The sequence below is a fragment of the Syzygium oleosum genome, unplaced genomic scaffold (genome assembly GCF_021117445.2).
Source record: "Syzygium oleosum isolate NSW1041296 unplaced genomic scaffold, Sole_v2.1 Sole_v2.02, whole genome shotgun sequence".
In the NCBI taxonomy this organism is placed as follows: domain Eukaryota; kingdom Viridiplantae; phylum Streptophyta; class Magnoliopsida; order Myrtales; family Myrtaceae; genus Syzygium; species Syzygium oleosum.
Window position 1 is genome coordinate 16,821,447 of NW_026607486.1, and position 13,341 is coordinate 16,834,787.

At 39.7% G+C, this 13,341-nt stretch overlaps 1 protein-coding gene and 1 non-coding gene across 11 annotated transcripts; both read left to right on the forward strand.

Annotated features, from left to right (window-relative positions):
* Positions 1–1,819: 1,819 nt before the first annotated feature.
* Positions 1,820–1,891, forward strand: TRNAD-GUC (transfer RNA aspartic acid (anticodon GUC)). Its single transcript has one exon. It is a non-coding gene; the product is annotated as a tRNA-Asp (tRNA).
* Positions 1,892–2,093: 202 nt separating this feature from the next.
* On the forward strand, positions 2,094–13,143 carry LOC115670869 (uncharacterized). Of its 10 annotated transcripts, none has more exons than XM_056308493.1 (16): positions 2,094–2,285; positions 3,638–3,745; positions 3,823–3,957; positions 5,192–5,731; positions 5,984–6,134; positions 6,222–6,593; positions 6,713–6,837; positions 6,959–7,175; positions 7,529–8,304; positions 8,404–8,489; positions 8,570–8,788; positions 9,574–9,702; positions 10,069–10,178; positions 10,359–10,431; positions 11,110–11,254; positions 12,463–13,143. In XM_056308493.1, the coding sequence occupies exons 1-16, from the start codon at positions 2,169–2,171 to the stop codon at positions 12,583–12,585; spliced, it is 3,426 nt and encodes a 1,141-aa protein (XP_056164468.1). In that variant the 5' UTR covers positions 2,094–2,168; the 3' UTR covers positions 12,586–13,143. The 10 variants fall into 10 exon arrangements, with proteins under 10 accessions (XP_056164468.1, XP_056164469.1, XP_056164470.1 ...); XM_056308494.1 differs by having other exon boundaries at positions 11,125–11,254; XM_056308495.1 differs by having other exon boundaries at positions 11,139–11,254.
* The last annotated feature ends 198 nt before the right edge of the window (positions 13,144–13,341 follow it).

Below are 13,341 nucleotides of genomic sequence, written 5' to 3' on the forward strand. Positions count from 1 at the left end.
GAGCGCCAATGTGACACATTCATCTGAAATTAATATTCGCATCGCGCTAAATCTCAAACCGGTATGCTTGTGATAAAGCTATCTTCCGTTAGTTTCTATCCAATATGCCGTTAAATTATACGTGAAGACGCTTGAGGCGGGCGATTCTTTTTATGTGGGAATTCAACATAAATGGCTCTTAGAAATGACGTTGTCTAAGAAATTCAAGCTCGTTTGGGAGAGAAGATCCGGGAAAGAGTCGGGGAACATAGATCTTTTTAGGGCGAGCATTTGCATTGTTGGCAGCGTATTTCTACGCAAACTTTGCCATGCCAGGTTCGTAGGATAATCGTTCTTGAGCGAAGAATTTATGAAGTCTAGAAGATTCACAATCACCTTATCTCCATCTCGGGCCCTCTTGATGGTCGTGGATAACAACTCTCCTCCATTGTTGTAATCTTCAGTAGCAAGTTCTGCATGCTTGTCTGTCTGAATTATCAACTTCCCTTCCAAACAAAAGATCCCTTGTGTTTCGATAATATGTTGAAATCTCTAATTTTTCCCAAAAATTTTGGTGATTAGGGAGAGAGAGTAGTGGATTCAATTTCGCCATAATTCGCAATCTCAGTTTATTGTCTTCGGATTTGGCTTCCCCATGATAATGTCGTTTAAAACCATCTACGCTGAATTTCCACGTCAGATCCACGTCAAACGAGTCGCTTGTCACATATGTTTCCATATCAATAACTTAACAGGATATTGACGAAAGCAATAGAGAGCTTTATTGGTCATGAATGTACCAGTTTGAAATTTTGTAACACGAAAATTAGTTTTGAGTAATATGTGTCATGGTGTACTGATTTGGAATTTTTTATGGTATTATTTATAAAAATTAACTCGTCAAGAAATAGTAACTTCTTTCATGTGGCTATAATAAATATTTCATGTAGATCAGCAGGGTTCTATGTTCGAGCGATGATAATAAGTAGCCCTTCTATGCGGAGAATAATTTCAAATTGGGAAAAAATAAGTAACCATCCATCCGTTTGTAACTAGTAATTCCCCCATTAGTTTAGCACGCAAGTTTCAACATCTCAGTACTAGTAAAATCGGGAAAATTGTCCAAACAATCTTAAACTTATTGTTCAGTCCAAAATCTTTTAATTGTGCTAATTAAATCCTGAATATTTTCATGTTTTGCTAATTGAGTCCATTTGACCAATTTTGGTAGGAAATTACTAACGTGGATGTCGGTTGACGTACATAGCACGAACGGCGCTAATGTAGACAATTTTTAATAATCTTTTAATAGTTTATCGAATTATATTTTATTAATTTGTTTCTTTTTCCTTTTATTTTATTTTCTTTACTTTTCCTTCTTTATTTTTTTTCTTTTATTTTCTCTACTCTTCTTTTCTTTTCGATTTTTTCTTTTCCCTCTGCCGGCCATCGCTAAGCCTCGTCGATGGCCCATGGAGGTCACTGGTCTCGGGTGAGGCTGACAGTGGGAAAAAAGGGAAAAATAAAAAATAAAAGAAGAGAAAAGTAAAGAAGGATGGAAAAATAAAGAATTAACAAAAAAAATTATTTAAATTGTCCATGTCAGCATTAGCTGTGCCACGTAGAACGACTGGCATTCACGTCAGTAATTATCGGCCAAAATTGGACAGATGGACTCAATTGGTAAAATATGAAAAGTTATGACTTAATTGGTACAATTAAAATATTTACGATTGAATTGGTAAAAGTGCAAAAGGTTTAGGATTTTTTGGGCAATTTTCCCTAGGAAAAGCTAAAGGTATCTACTTATAATCAAACTTGGCTTAATTTAAGCAACGGAGTCGTTGTAGTATAGTGGTAAGTATTCCCGCCTGTCACGCGGGTGACCCGGGTTCGATCCCCGGCAACGGCGATTTTATTTTGTCATTTTTGGCCTTTTCCACAGTTTTTAGTCCGGGTCAAACATTTCGACGGACCAAACTCACCCGCTCCATCGGACGGTCGTCCACACTCCACGAGGGCTTTTGTTCACTGAGGATGCATATCTGCGTCACAGGCGATCCTATCCCCTGCCATTTCTCTTTCCCGCCATATATCATCTCCCTCCACCGCCTCCCTCTCCAATCGCTATTTCTCTCGTCGCTCTTCTTCTCTTTTTTTCCTTCTTCGATCCTCAGGTTGCGACGTCAATGGCGAAATCGAAAGACGAGGAAGACGAAGCGGCGAAGGCGGACGGTCTGGAGATAATCTCGATCGGGCGCTTGTACAAAGGACCGTGGGACAAGAAGTACTGGAGCTCCTCTAGGGTTCGTTCCCACTCAGATCTTTTTGTTTTTGTTTTTGTTTTTGTTTGTATTTTTGTTTTTTGTGTGTTCTCTCGATCGAATGTTGTCGGTGTTTCTGTATCGATTTCGATAATCACGCCTGATTTACGGTCGCTCCTCATCTCGGATTGCGACGCTCTTGTGGTTGGTGGCGATAGGTTACTTCCGTACGCCAATGACTTGGATTTTGGACAATGGCGATGGTTTAGTGAGCTCTATCAGGTTGATGTAATGTGAACTTGCAAATTAGAGACGGGGGCTAGATTGGCTAAGTAGTTGGCTAACGATGTAGATGGGGCTCTAGTCAAGATTGGAGTCATGCGCACCGTGCAGTGTGTTGAGAATTCAGCTCCGGAAGAGAAGCAGAGTCCAATACACTGTGATATCTATGCTCTCTGCAAATTTTGCATGGCATTGTACGCCCTGAGGGGGTGGGGAGGGGGAGAATGACTTGATTAATGCAACGATGGTATAAAAGGTGCAAGTTATGGGAGCTAGAACAGATTCTGTACGGTAGCAGCTGTCAAGTATTTTTTTTTATATTCTTGATGTAACAAGTAAGTTCTAGAGAAGCTGTATTCACGTTCGAGCTTAGCAATTTACTGTTGGAAGAATCTGTTTGATGTTAATTTTTACATCGCGAGTTTCACTAAATCCCTTCCTGCTTTATTGAGATGGTGCAAGATAAGGATCGACTCGAAAGTGGCTCAATAAGACCCCATGCCTAGAGCTAGCATCACATATGCTGCTAACTGGAATTTTCATGTGGGAACTTTTAGCATGATAGCATGATTATTCATCCAAAGCTTCTTTGACCATCATTTAGCGTGAACCATGCATACCTTGCCTTCAAGCACACTATTAGAGGTTTTCACGTGATGTGGGCCTTTGAGTATGTGCACATTGCAACTTACTCATGCATCATCTCATTGAATACTAACATTCATTATACTAGTTTCATCATCCAAAAGCACCTTGTAAGGGGCCCTTAGTATTTCACGGAACAACTCTCAAGTGCCCTTATTGGTAACTATGCCAAAGAAATTGAATATTGATATTCCTTCTAACTCCAAAGTGTTATGTTGAACATGTTTCTTCTAATGTTTTAGAATAATTAAATATTAAACCACTAACAGCTTAATCTTTTAGAATAGTTGGCAGTGGTCCCACCAAAGTCTCACATAACGCATGGGAGAACCTTAGGATGACCATAGTGGTTGGCTCTAACTCTATGCATAGCAATATTATGTGCACCACATGTTATGTCTATCATCCTAGTTAAATCTAAATCTATATTAAGGAGATCTCACAATTGACTCCCTTCCCTTTTGTAGGGAAAAGACCGGTACCCTTATCCGATTGGATATCAAGCTGCTCGAGCTCATGGTGGGAGCAGATGTAAGATAGAAGTTCATGAAGGTTCTAAAGGGCCTTTGTTTATGGTGTGTGGCTATATACTCGGTAATTTTGTTGAGGTCTCGCTTCAGAAATCAATCTAATTGACTTCACTCTTATCCAGGTTACTGCTGTGGATGGACATTCATGCTCTGGGCAAACCCCGAATATTGCCTGGGATAGGTTTCAAAAGAAAGGTTTCCCCCGTATGAAGATATGGCATGGAAAGAGATTTTCTTGCAAGATAGATGGCACTGAGGTATACTGATACTTCAGTGTTAAACTTCATAATTTCACATGTTTAGTAATGTGTTGCTTTCCAATTTGTGCTCTCACTTTTAGTCATGAAAGATCTTCACGTTCTTACTTTGATGAAGAGGTGAGTACAGAAAATCGCAGTTAACTAAATGTAAATTTGCTGGCTCCATCCCCCTTGCCCTTCCTTCCTCTTTTGGTCTCAATACAAGGCACTGACCTTGATCAATAGGTTCAAGAGTTTTTTGGTTCAATTCAGACTTTGACTTCAAAATCTGCTTCTTTTAAATAAAGGAATAAAGCACTTTCGACTAATGAATTGGCAGGGTTGAAGAATCACCGAGGAATGGTCTGCATTGCAATTAGTGGTGTGTTGGCCTTGTGTCGTTGGATGAAACAAAATATTCTCACATGATCTGGAAGGATTAACATATCTCCACTCTTTCTAGAAATACACTAGGCTTTGAAGACTTGGACACATTCCTTAGACTTCATAAATTATCTCATCATCTTGTTTTCTCATCTTTTGACATTCTTATGATATGCCTACTGATAATAATTCATGTGCTTGGCAATTTAGTGTGATGTGTCGGGCTCTATAGAATGTGAATAAGATAGGATTCAGATGCTGTAATCACTATATTCCTCAGGAAATGCATCGAATACACATTTGATGGTGAGACCTCTACATCAATCCCCAAATTGATATTGCTGGTGCTGTTATCTTTTGCTAACAGTTGATAAGGCATGGGTGTCGTCTTTTAAGTTTTGATGAAATATGTACTTGCTGCTGCTGTTTCATCTGGAAGTATTTCAAATGACTAAATTGCAACTTGTTTGCAAACTTAATCCGAATTCCCTGTATGTGCATTTTGAACCTGTTGGTTCCTCCCAGAGAGCATGTCATGTAGCTCTTGGTTATTGATTCTTCGACCAAATCTCTTTCCACAACAATGTTCACTAGTGAAAATTATCTTTAATTTCACAGGAGTATGAGTTAGAGCTCCTGAAATATTTTAGAAATCTACAGTGAGCTTTTGCACAAGAGTCTTTTGATGCTTCTTTTGTTTCATATAATTTCTTAGAGTGATTGCTTCAGTAATATCTTTTTGGTATTGGTGCAAAGGAATGCAAAGCCTTTACTTTTCTTTAGTTGCCTCTGATTTGAATATGCAGCATGTTCAAGCAATTACTTATGCCGCTGAACATAAATTCCCGTCCATTTATATGATGTGCAGTTCTTTGGCTTTAAGGATCCATTGGTCCAACGATTGCTTAGGGAGCTAGTGGCCAATGTAGATGGAATTGCAGAACCGAATCTGCTATCTTCTAGCTTCTGCAGTGGCCCTTCCCAAACAGAGCAAGTCCTTAGATGCCCTAATTCATGCTCATATCCTAATTTACTGGCACGTTTGGTTGAGCCACGAACTACGAGAAAGAGAAGTAGGAGACCAGAAAATACCGGTACAAGGTCCAGTTCTGAAGTTCACTTTAAAAGACTACAACCATCAGTTCTGGAAAATGCTAAGGACTCGAATCCAGGAGGACCAGCTCAGGGAAGTCAGTGGAAGCATGACAGGGTTAGCTCATGCATTGACTCAGCTTCAGGTGGAGATAAAATCATCTGTGGGTCTCCAGGAATATTGTCGAAGCAAATGAACTCAAACATTGTGACTGAGTATGATAGGGTCCAAGCTGCAGACGAGAAGAACCTTGGAAGCCCTGAAGATCACAAATCTACTGGCCTAACCCAATGTGTATCCACATCAGAAGAATCCGTAAGTCCCTTTTTTTCATGGAAATCACCTGACAGATTTGACAGTTATGAAGCTTCTTGTTAATGTCTTAGCTATGACATTTGAGTACTTCCCCTGGACTTTATCATGTTATTAATAACTGCCATATTGAGGTGGGAATACTTATATAAGCTTTCTTTTCATCATCTGGAAAAGCTTTATTCTTGCAGTAAGCTAAAAATGAGGTTGCTTACTTTGCGCATTGAATAGAGAAACATTCTTAATGCCTCACAGCTTGACAGGTTAAAAGATGGTGCAGCCCCTGGGTTGAGCTACCCTGTGGTAATGGAACACAACATTGAAGAACCTGCATTTGTGAATGACTCTGGTGTCAATGTCAGCAACATGCCTCTTTGTGCGCTTGATACTTATGATAGTTTGCAAGGTATTCCTAATCTGGGTCAATATTATAGAATGAAGTCATATCATGTCATAATGTGGCGGCTATTTTCCCTCAATTTGTAACTTGCAGTGGACGACGGAGATAATACGCATGATCATGTGTCGACTAGTCTCGGCAAAACGTCTCTCAATTCGCAAGGCGTGGTAGCTGCAAACCACAAGTCTGATTTTGGAGGTTTGGTTGCTGAATCACATCCAGGAGGGGAGATGGAGAAGGACCCTTTAAAATCTAGCTCTGAGAATAGTGATCTTGATTCTGTTGGTCAAGATGTAGCCAAGTCTATGATGACAGTTCTGCTTCCACAAGCACTCCCTCTGCTCAGGGAGGCCTCAAGAAAGAAGAGTGAAGCAAAGCAAGGTGTTAGTGATCCAGGACATCTTTTAGGTGCTATGGAATTTGAGGAGAAAAATGCTGGTTCGTTTGTTAATGCATCATCTACTGGTATAGGGAAACACCATTTATCACTGCTAGACTAACACAAATATTACACAATCCTCAGATTGGTTGCATGCTTTGTGTAATTTGTACTGGATGATAGTTTTATCGCTTTTATGTTGCAGATCTAGCAAACTATGAAATTGCACGAGCAGAAAAGGAAGAAAACATGCTAGTCCTAGCTGCAGATTCTGCTTCTATCATCAGAAGTTCTAAGATTAGCAATGCAATAGCTCCTGACAGCTTTGAGGTAGATCAATGTGGTGGCACTGTGAATTACTTGCTAAATTTTCTTTATTGGCTCACTATGAGGCTACTATGTGCTCACATATTTTATTGTCAGATTGAAAGCTTGTTTTATTTTTTTGCAGGATAAACCTAATGATATCAATATGAGTGGCACAAATAATATTTCTCGTCTTGATGAAATGCATGTGCTCTCCAGTGAAAAAATTCAAGGAGATCGTGTTGACTCCGGGAATGTTATTCACCATGGATCTCCGGACCTTCCACCTGAATGGGCTAATATGAGCACAGACTCGTTTTCGTTTGAAGAGGGCCTCATAGCTGCATCTGATTGTATTTCAGGTGCTTTCATTTCCTGTTCTTGCTTGCAGATCACTCATTTAGCTTGCCTATAATGTTGTGACAAGCAGGCAGTAGAAATGGACCGTAAATTATGATGAACCTAATCTCTAACTTGTGTAAAAAAAGAAGTTTCATTTACCATTTCTCTGACTGTGAGCTTTGAAAAGCCTCCATCATTTTTGCCAGAAATGTAGGAAGATGATATATTCATAGGGATAAGTTTTATGTTAGTGTGGGATTTTTGTTGATTTCAAGGACTTGGAACAAGGAGCGTACAGTCCAACTTCATAATTCTAACGGGATTTTTCTTTAAGGGTGCAAGCTTAATCATCCATGTGTTTTTCTTCCCGCAGATGCATATGATCGTGGTAGGACTAACCATGAAGCTGATGCCAACGCAGGTCTTGGAAACAATGACTGTGCCATGATTGAGCGTAAGAGACTTTTGACAGGCGAGTCTCAATGCTCACCATCAGAAGGCACCGTGTGCAGGATTTTCAGAAATGATTGCAGTGCTGATAGATGTACTCCTGCTGGAGGCTTCCTTTGCCAAGAGATAAATAATGAACCAGGCCATAGCAATATTGCAAGAGTCTTCACGATTGGACAGTCCAATGATTTGCCTACAGAGCTGCCTACCACAAATTTTCAGAATGATACAAATGAGGACCCCACCGGTTCACAAGTTCAAGCGTCTGTCTGTGCGTTAGTCAAGAAGAATATCTTGAGCTTTCCTTCATCTCAACCCTCAATTGACGAGAAACCAAGAAACACTTTACCATCTCTGATGTCAGCCACAGTTATGCTTGATAGCATGAAAGATACTGCTAAGAAAGATCAGGCTGTTCCACAGTTAAAATCGTCTGGGGATGTGCAGCTCAATAATGAGCAGGAAAGCCAATATCAGTTTGTTGGTTGCTATATTCATCCTCTTCCGATTGTGGCAGTATGGTTGAGTACACACGAAAATGAGATATATATTTGTATTCTCTCTGGCCTTGAGGAGGATAAGGTGAAAACCTTGTTTCTTTACAAGGTATCCACTGAACATGCAGGGGCAGGATGCCCTTCATTTCTTGGTCATACACCAGTTACCTTCCCGATCCCACAAACGATTTATTGTGGTCAGGTAAGTTTCTTTTTGTGAAACTTCTGGCATATTTCTTTTTGGTTATTGTGAGCTGGATCTGATTAGTCTATTGTTTGGTATGTGCTTCATTTTCACTAGATTGCGCCAGAAAGATCTTACTTACAGCTCACACCGCATGGAAAAGGCCTCGTATTTCTTGGCTGTATGGAAGCACCATTTTGCAGGTATAATTTACTTTCATATTTGGACAAATAATTGTCGAAGGTAATGGCAAAGACATTATTTATGACATTAATGTTTGCAGGGAAAGAAGAATTTCATGTTCATGCTCAACGTGTGCATTGGTCTCATTTGATGAGAATGCCATTAGGATTGTTCAAGCAAACATGGGTTACGTAACTCTTGTGGCAAATCTGAAAGCTATTGACAGCGTACACTCAATATTGGTCTGCGAACCTAATTATCTAGTTGCTATTGGAGGGAGTGGGAGACTGCATCTGTGGGCCATGAATCCAGCCTGGAGGTTATTAGTAATACCTGCTTTAATTGAAGCTGCTTCTTCTTCTTCTTCCTTCTTGTGCTTCCTGCAAAGAAAACCATTGGACTATTGCTTGTAACATGTCTTCTGCATAGGTGTAAATACTTGGCAGTATTTTTTTTTTGGTCGAAAATTCTTGGCAGTATATTAAATGCTGTAATAAATAGCTGTGAAGTTAGTTTCATCTCTGAAGTGAAGCCCTTCCAAAGTTTCTACCAAGAAGATGATTTCTACATAAGTGTGTATCCTCATTTATTATAAAATGTCCATGCACAGTCAGGGCAGTCTGTCTTGGTCTAGGAATAATCATACTTGTTACATGTCACATTATAACTGGCTATAGCGAATCTTGTTTCCTACCCATACTTGTATACTTAGGCAATGATACCTACTAACACCGATACAGTGTAGGCATTTTTATCTATATATGGTTGGGTGCTGTACTAGCAAGATACATACTGACCTAATTGTGAAAATAAGAGTCGTGGAAATTTCCAAGCTTCTTGTCTTTATAAACTAGAGAGAGTATCTTGTGGCATTCTCCGTACAGACTTGGCATTCTGAGATTAGTGGAAGTGGCGAAATTATGGGTACATGCCACATGGGGATATGGAAAAGCATTTGATCGCTCTTCCCCCTATCTTTTCTTTATGCTGGCATTATATCTGGAACCTTGAGCTTATATACTGCATTATTTGGTCTTCTTGTGTATGCTATAGTTAATACTGCAAAATAATGCCTCTTTATATCTGAAAAATGCTATTTTACAGTGCTGAAACAGAAGAATTCGATATGCCGACCAGTGATTGCGTTTCTCCCTGCATTGTGGAGTTGAAGAAAATCCCAAGACATGCATACTTGGTTGTTGGACATAATGGCCTTGGGGAATTTAGTCTATGGTATGTCGCTATATTTCTGAGGTCCAGGTCCTGCTTAAACATACATTTTTAATCTGTTGCACGATTGTAAGTGGAGTTAAGAATTAGTGAAATGGTTGTGCATTAGTTGATGTGTGAGGGGACACAAAAGTTTGAATAGGACGAGAAAAACTGTGGAATACTTTTAAGGACATGCAAAAGTTTTGGGCAAAAACTTAAAAGAAAAAGTATTACAGTCAGGTCCTCAAGACAATAGTAATCATAGGCCCTCCTTTCCCTTTATTGCATCAGCTTTTGGTCTTTTTGTTATCCTGCAGCACTTATCAATTTTCGTTGTCATATTTTCTTCGTTGCATTAACGCGTCAATTTTTTCATGATTCTTTCAGGGATGTATCAAAGCGCATTTTCTTGTCTAAGTTCTCTCATCCCAATCCTTCAATTTGTAGCTTCCTTCCAATCAGCTTATTTAGATGGAGAAGGCAAGATTTTATTTCAGGTAATAGAAATTTAGAGGAGCATGTCGATGTAATTACGGAAGCAACAATGAAGGGCTTCTCGGGGCATGATGTGAACCCCACCTTTCTTCATTTAGAAGAGGAAGACATTGCTTTATGGCTTCTAGTTGCTGCTGTTTCTGAGGTTGAACATGACTATCAATCAAATGCTCGCCGAACAGATTCAGTTGTAGGATGGAGACTAGCTCTATTGGCAGAGAAAATGGTTATCTTGGGAAATACGTTGGATCAAAGGTGCCCAACTTGGACTTTTAAAGCCTTCTTTAGTTTATATTCTCCTGCATCCATGAATGCCTTAAACTGATCGCTAAGCACCTTGCTCGAGGCTCATGAAATTACTACCTTGGTGTTATAAAAACATGTTACTGGCATCAAGACCTATTGTTTTTGCTAAATGAGACTTTTAGCTTCTCTTTCAGGCTAGTTTCCTTGTGCTTGTTGCAATGGTTTGAAGGTGGATATGTTTCTCTTATAGAAAGACCATTTTATCCTTATGAAGATGGGAATGTTGCTTATTGTACATTATCTTAGTTTCACAGCTACTGTTATAGGCAGAATTATATCAATTTTCCAGAAACAAAACACAAGAATATAGACTGAATACATCCTATTGCTCACTACAAAGTTTCTTCTATACAAAGATTTGGAGGGTTTATTCTGGCGATGGCTTTTTCAGATTTTCTTTGTCATGAAGGTGGTAGTTTGCTTGTCAACAGAAGGGTGGATGTGGATATGAACTCTTTAAGCCTGTGATGCATGTGCTGACCATTTGTACTGTTTGGTGTCAGAGAGCTCTCACGTTTTAAGCTTTTAGGATACTGTCAGGAGTGACTGCGCTTCTTTATAGCCTTATATGGTGTTCCAGATTTTATGTGTTTTTTCGAGGCATAAACTCTGTATTTCACATAGCAGATGCTTAATATATAGGATTGCCTATACAGGGCTGCTTCAGTCGGTGTATTATCTGGTCAAGGGATCATTGCTACAAATGGAGGATACCTTTACATGTGGGAGTTATCTACTGGAAAAAGACTGGGGACTCTTCATCAATTCCCAGGTATATGTTTGGCTTTTCTTCTCTGCATTTGCTTATGAAAGTCATTAAGATATCTCTGTACATATAAACTCTCGATTGAGCTTCAATGAAGTCCAATAAACTTGGAAGTCTCTCTTGCAGTAAACTTATAATGTCCTTTGCTTATATATCCGTGTGTGTGTGTGTGTGTTTATTGCGTCCTAGATACATACACATGATTTAGAATCATGACCGTGACATTAGCCTGATTCGGATTGGTTAGTTAATAATCTGTAAATCTGTCAGCTTCTCCGGCATTGTCAAAGTATGAAGGTTCTCTTTTCTAGTTTTTTCTCTTTCTTTCTTTTCTTTTTTATCAAAAGTGAATTCACTTACTAATTTGTCATGATTTGTTAGCATTCCTTTGTCTACTGACCCACAAGGGTCGTACTCACCTCTACTCATGATACTTTCTCATTCCTTCGTCTTTGAAGAGTCATGAATCAAGATAGTAATTCCCCTAGCATATTTTATTGTTGCAATTCACTAACAAGGACCCCGTTCTGGCCTGTCTTAAAATTTCTGGAAGTATATCTTATTTACCAAATTAACTCCGTGGTTTTGCTGGGAAAGGAAAGGGAGTCCTGATCTACAAGGTTAGTGTGAGTAATCATGTGAAATACGTCACAGGTAACGCAGCAGCAAGCAAGGGAGTCCAGTTCCTTTTTCAGGCCTTTTTCCCCATCCCCAAACTCTGTAGTGGCGACTGATTTCGTTACAATGAGGGGAAACCTTGTGGTGCTTATAAGTGTGAGTTGGTGCCATTGCACGTACAGTCACCTTGGTTGTTCAGGCTGAGTGACACTATTGGTCATGGAGGCAGTGCATGCCGGCCTTAAACATCCATCGAATGGCTTTGTACCCGTTCCCTATATTTGTCATAAATTTCTAAGGATCAGAACCCGAGTTAGAATTGAATCAAGGGATTAAGTGTATCTTGTGATCAAACTAAGAACTTGATATGATAGAGTTTCCTTGTGGACTGCAGCTGCCTGAAAAATGGGAGTATCGTGAATGTTGCCTAAAAAGCAATTACCGGTATAATAAAAAAAGATGGAGAGTCAAGAAGCCATGCACTAATGTTACCATACCGTAATCTAAGAATGTAGAAGCCATGCAGTTATGTTATGATTCCATATCTCGGTACTTTGGGCGATTTAATTCCCTGTCTGATTCTTCTTCTGCGGCAGGTGGCAGAGTCTCTTGTATTGCTACCAATGATTCTACTCCAGCTGTCTTTGCAGCTGCTGGTGATGGAGGGAAGTTGCTGGTTTATAGGCATTCTCAGTCTAAGGCAATTGATAGGGAAATGATGCAACCATAGGATTTGGGTCTTCCCAAGCTTTCAGGATATTTTTTGCCAGTGATTTCAGATCTTCCATGTCCTTGATGTTGAGACTTATCACGAGGTTCCATCGACACGCTAACTTTTTTGCTGTCGAGGAATCAGGATGCTCCAGTCCAGACATCTGAATTGTTCATAATCTCTGAATGTAATTTCTCAAAAACATGTATACCTATTGGTGGGAAGATGCAGGTGATCTAGCTGCGATTTGGACAAGTGTGCTGTTTCCCCAACTTTAGTCTGCAATCAATATACTTTTAAAGCTACCCTAAGTGTTGTAATTGTGAATAACATGCAAAACTGATATGATTAGGACATAGTTGGCTAGGTTTTTTTTTTGGGGAAGGGGGGTGGTCAAAATAGTTGGCTAGTTGGTTTGCCTCCGTTTGACAGCTCTTCCCGGAATGAGTCGAGCATGATGTATGCAGCGTGATTAAGGGCTCTTGAACTTTGTGTGTCAAGCCACATTTACTATGCTTTTGGGCTCCTGTGAGGATTCTCAAGATGAATCAAGTTTTTTCTTTAACCTATTGTCTCTCAAATCTGCACAAGGCTCGCGCAAAACGCAACTGTGCAGCTTCAATCATTCCTGAGAACAGCATCATGTCCCTTGATCCTGGAGACTGGTCACATGCGCCCGTTGGGCAGTCAAGTTGAAGAGACATCCAATCCTCCATCAAAATCTAATGCGATGTCATATTCATTGTTATCAACCGGGGGGCGT

Excerpts from the sequence above, each read along its gene's own strand:
- LOC115670869 (XM_056308489.1), top strand. The coding sequence starts at position 2,169 with ATGGCGAAATCGAAAGACGAGGAAGACGAAGCGGCGAAGGCGGACGGT. Across the intron at positions 3,746-3,822 it reads CTAAAGGGCCTTTGTTTATG|GTTACTGCTGTGGATGGACA; the intron begins GTGTGTGGCTAT and ends ACTCTTATCCAG. Across the intron at positions 5,732-5,983 it reads TATCCACATCAGAAGAATCC|CTTGACAGGTTAAAAGATGG; the intron begins GTAAGTCCCTTT and ends AATGCCTCACAG.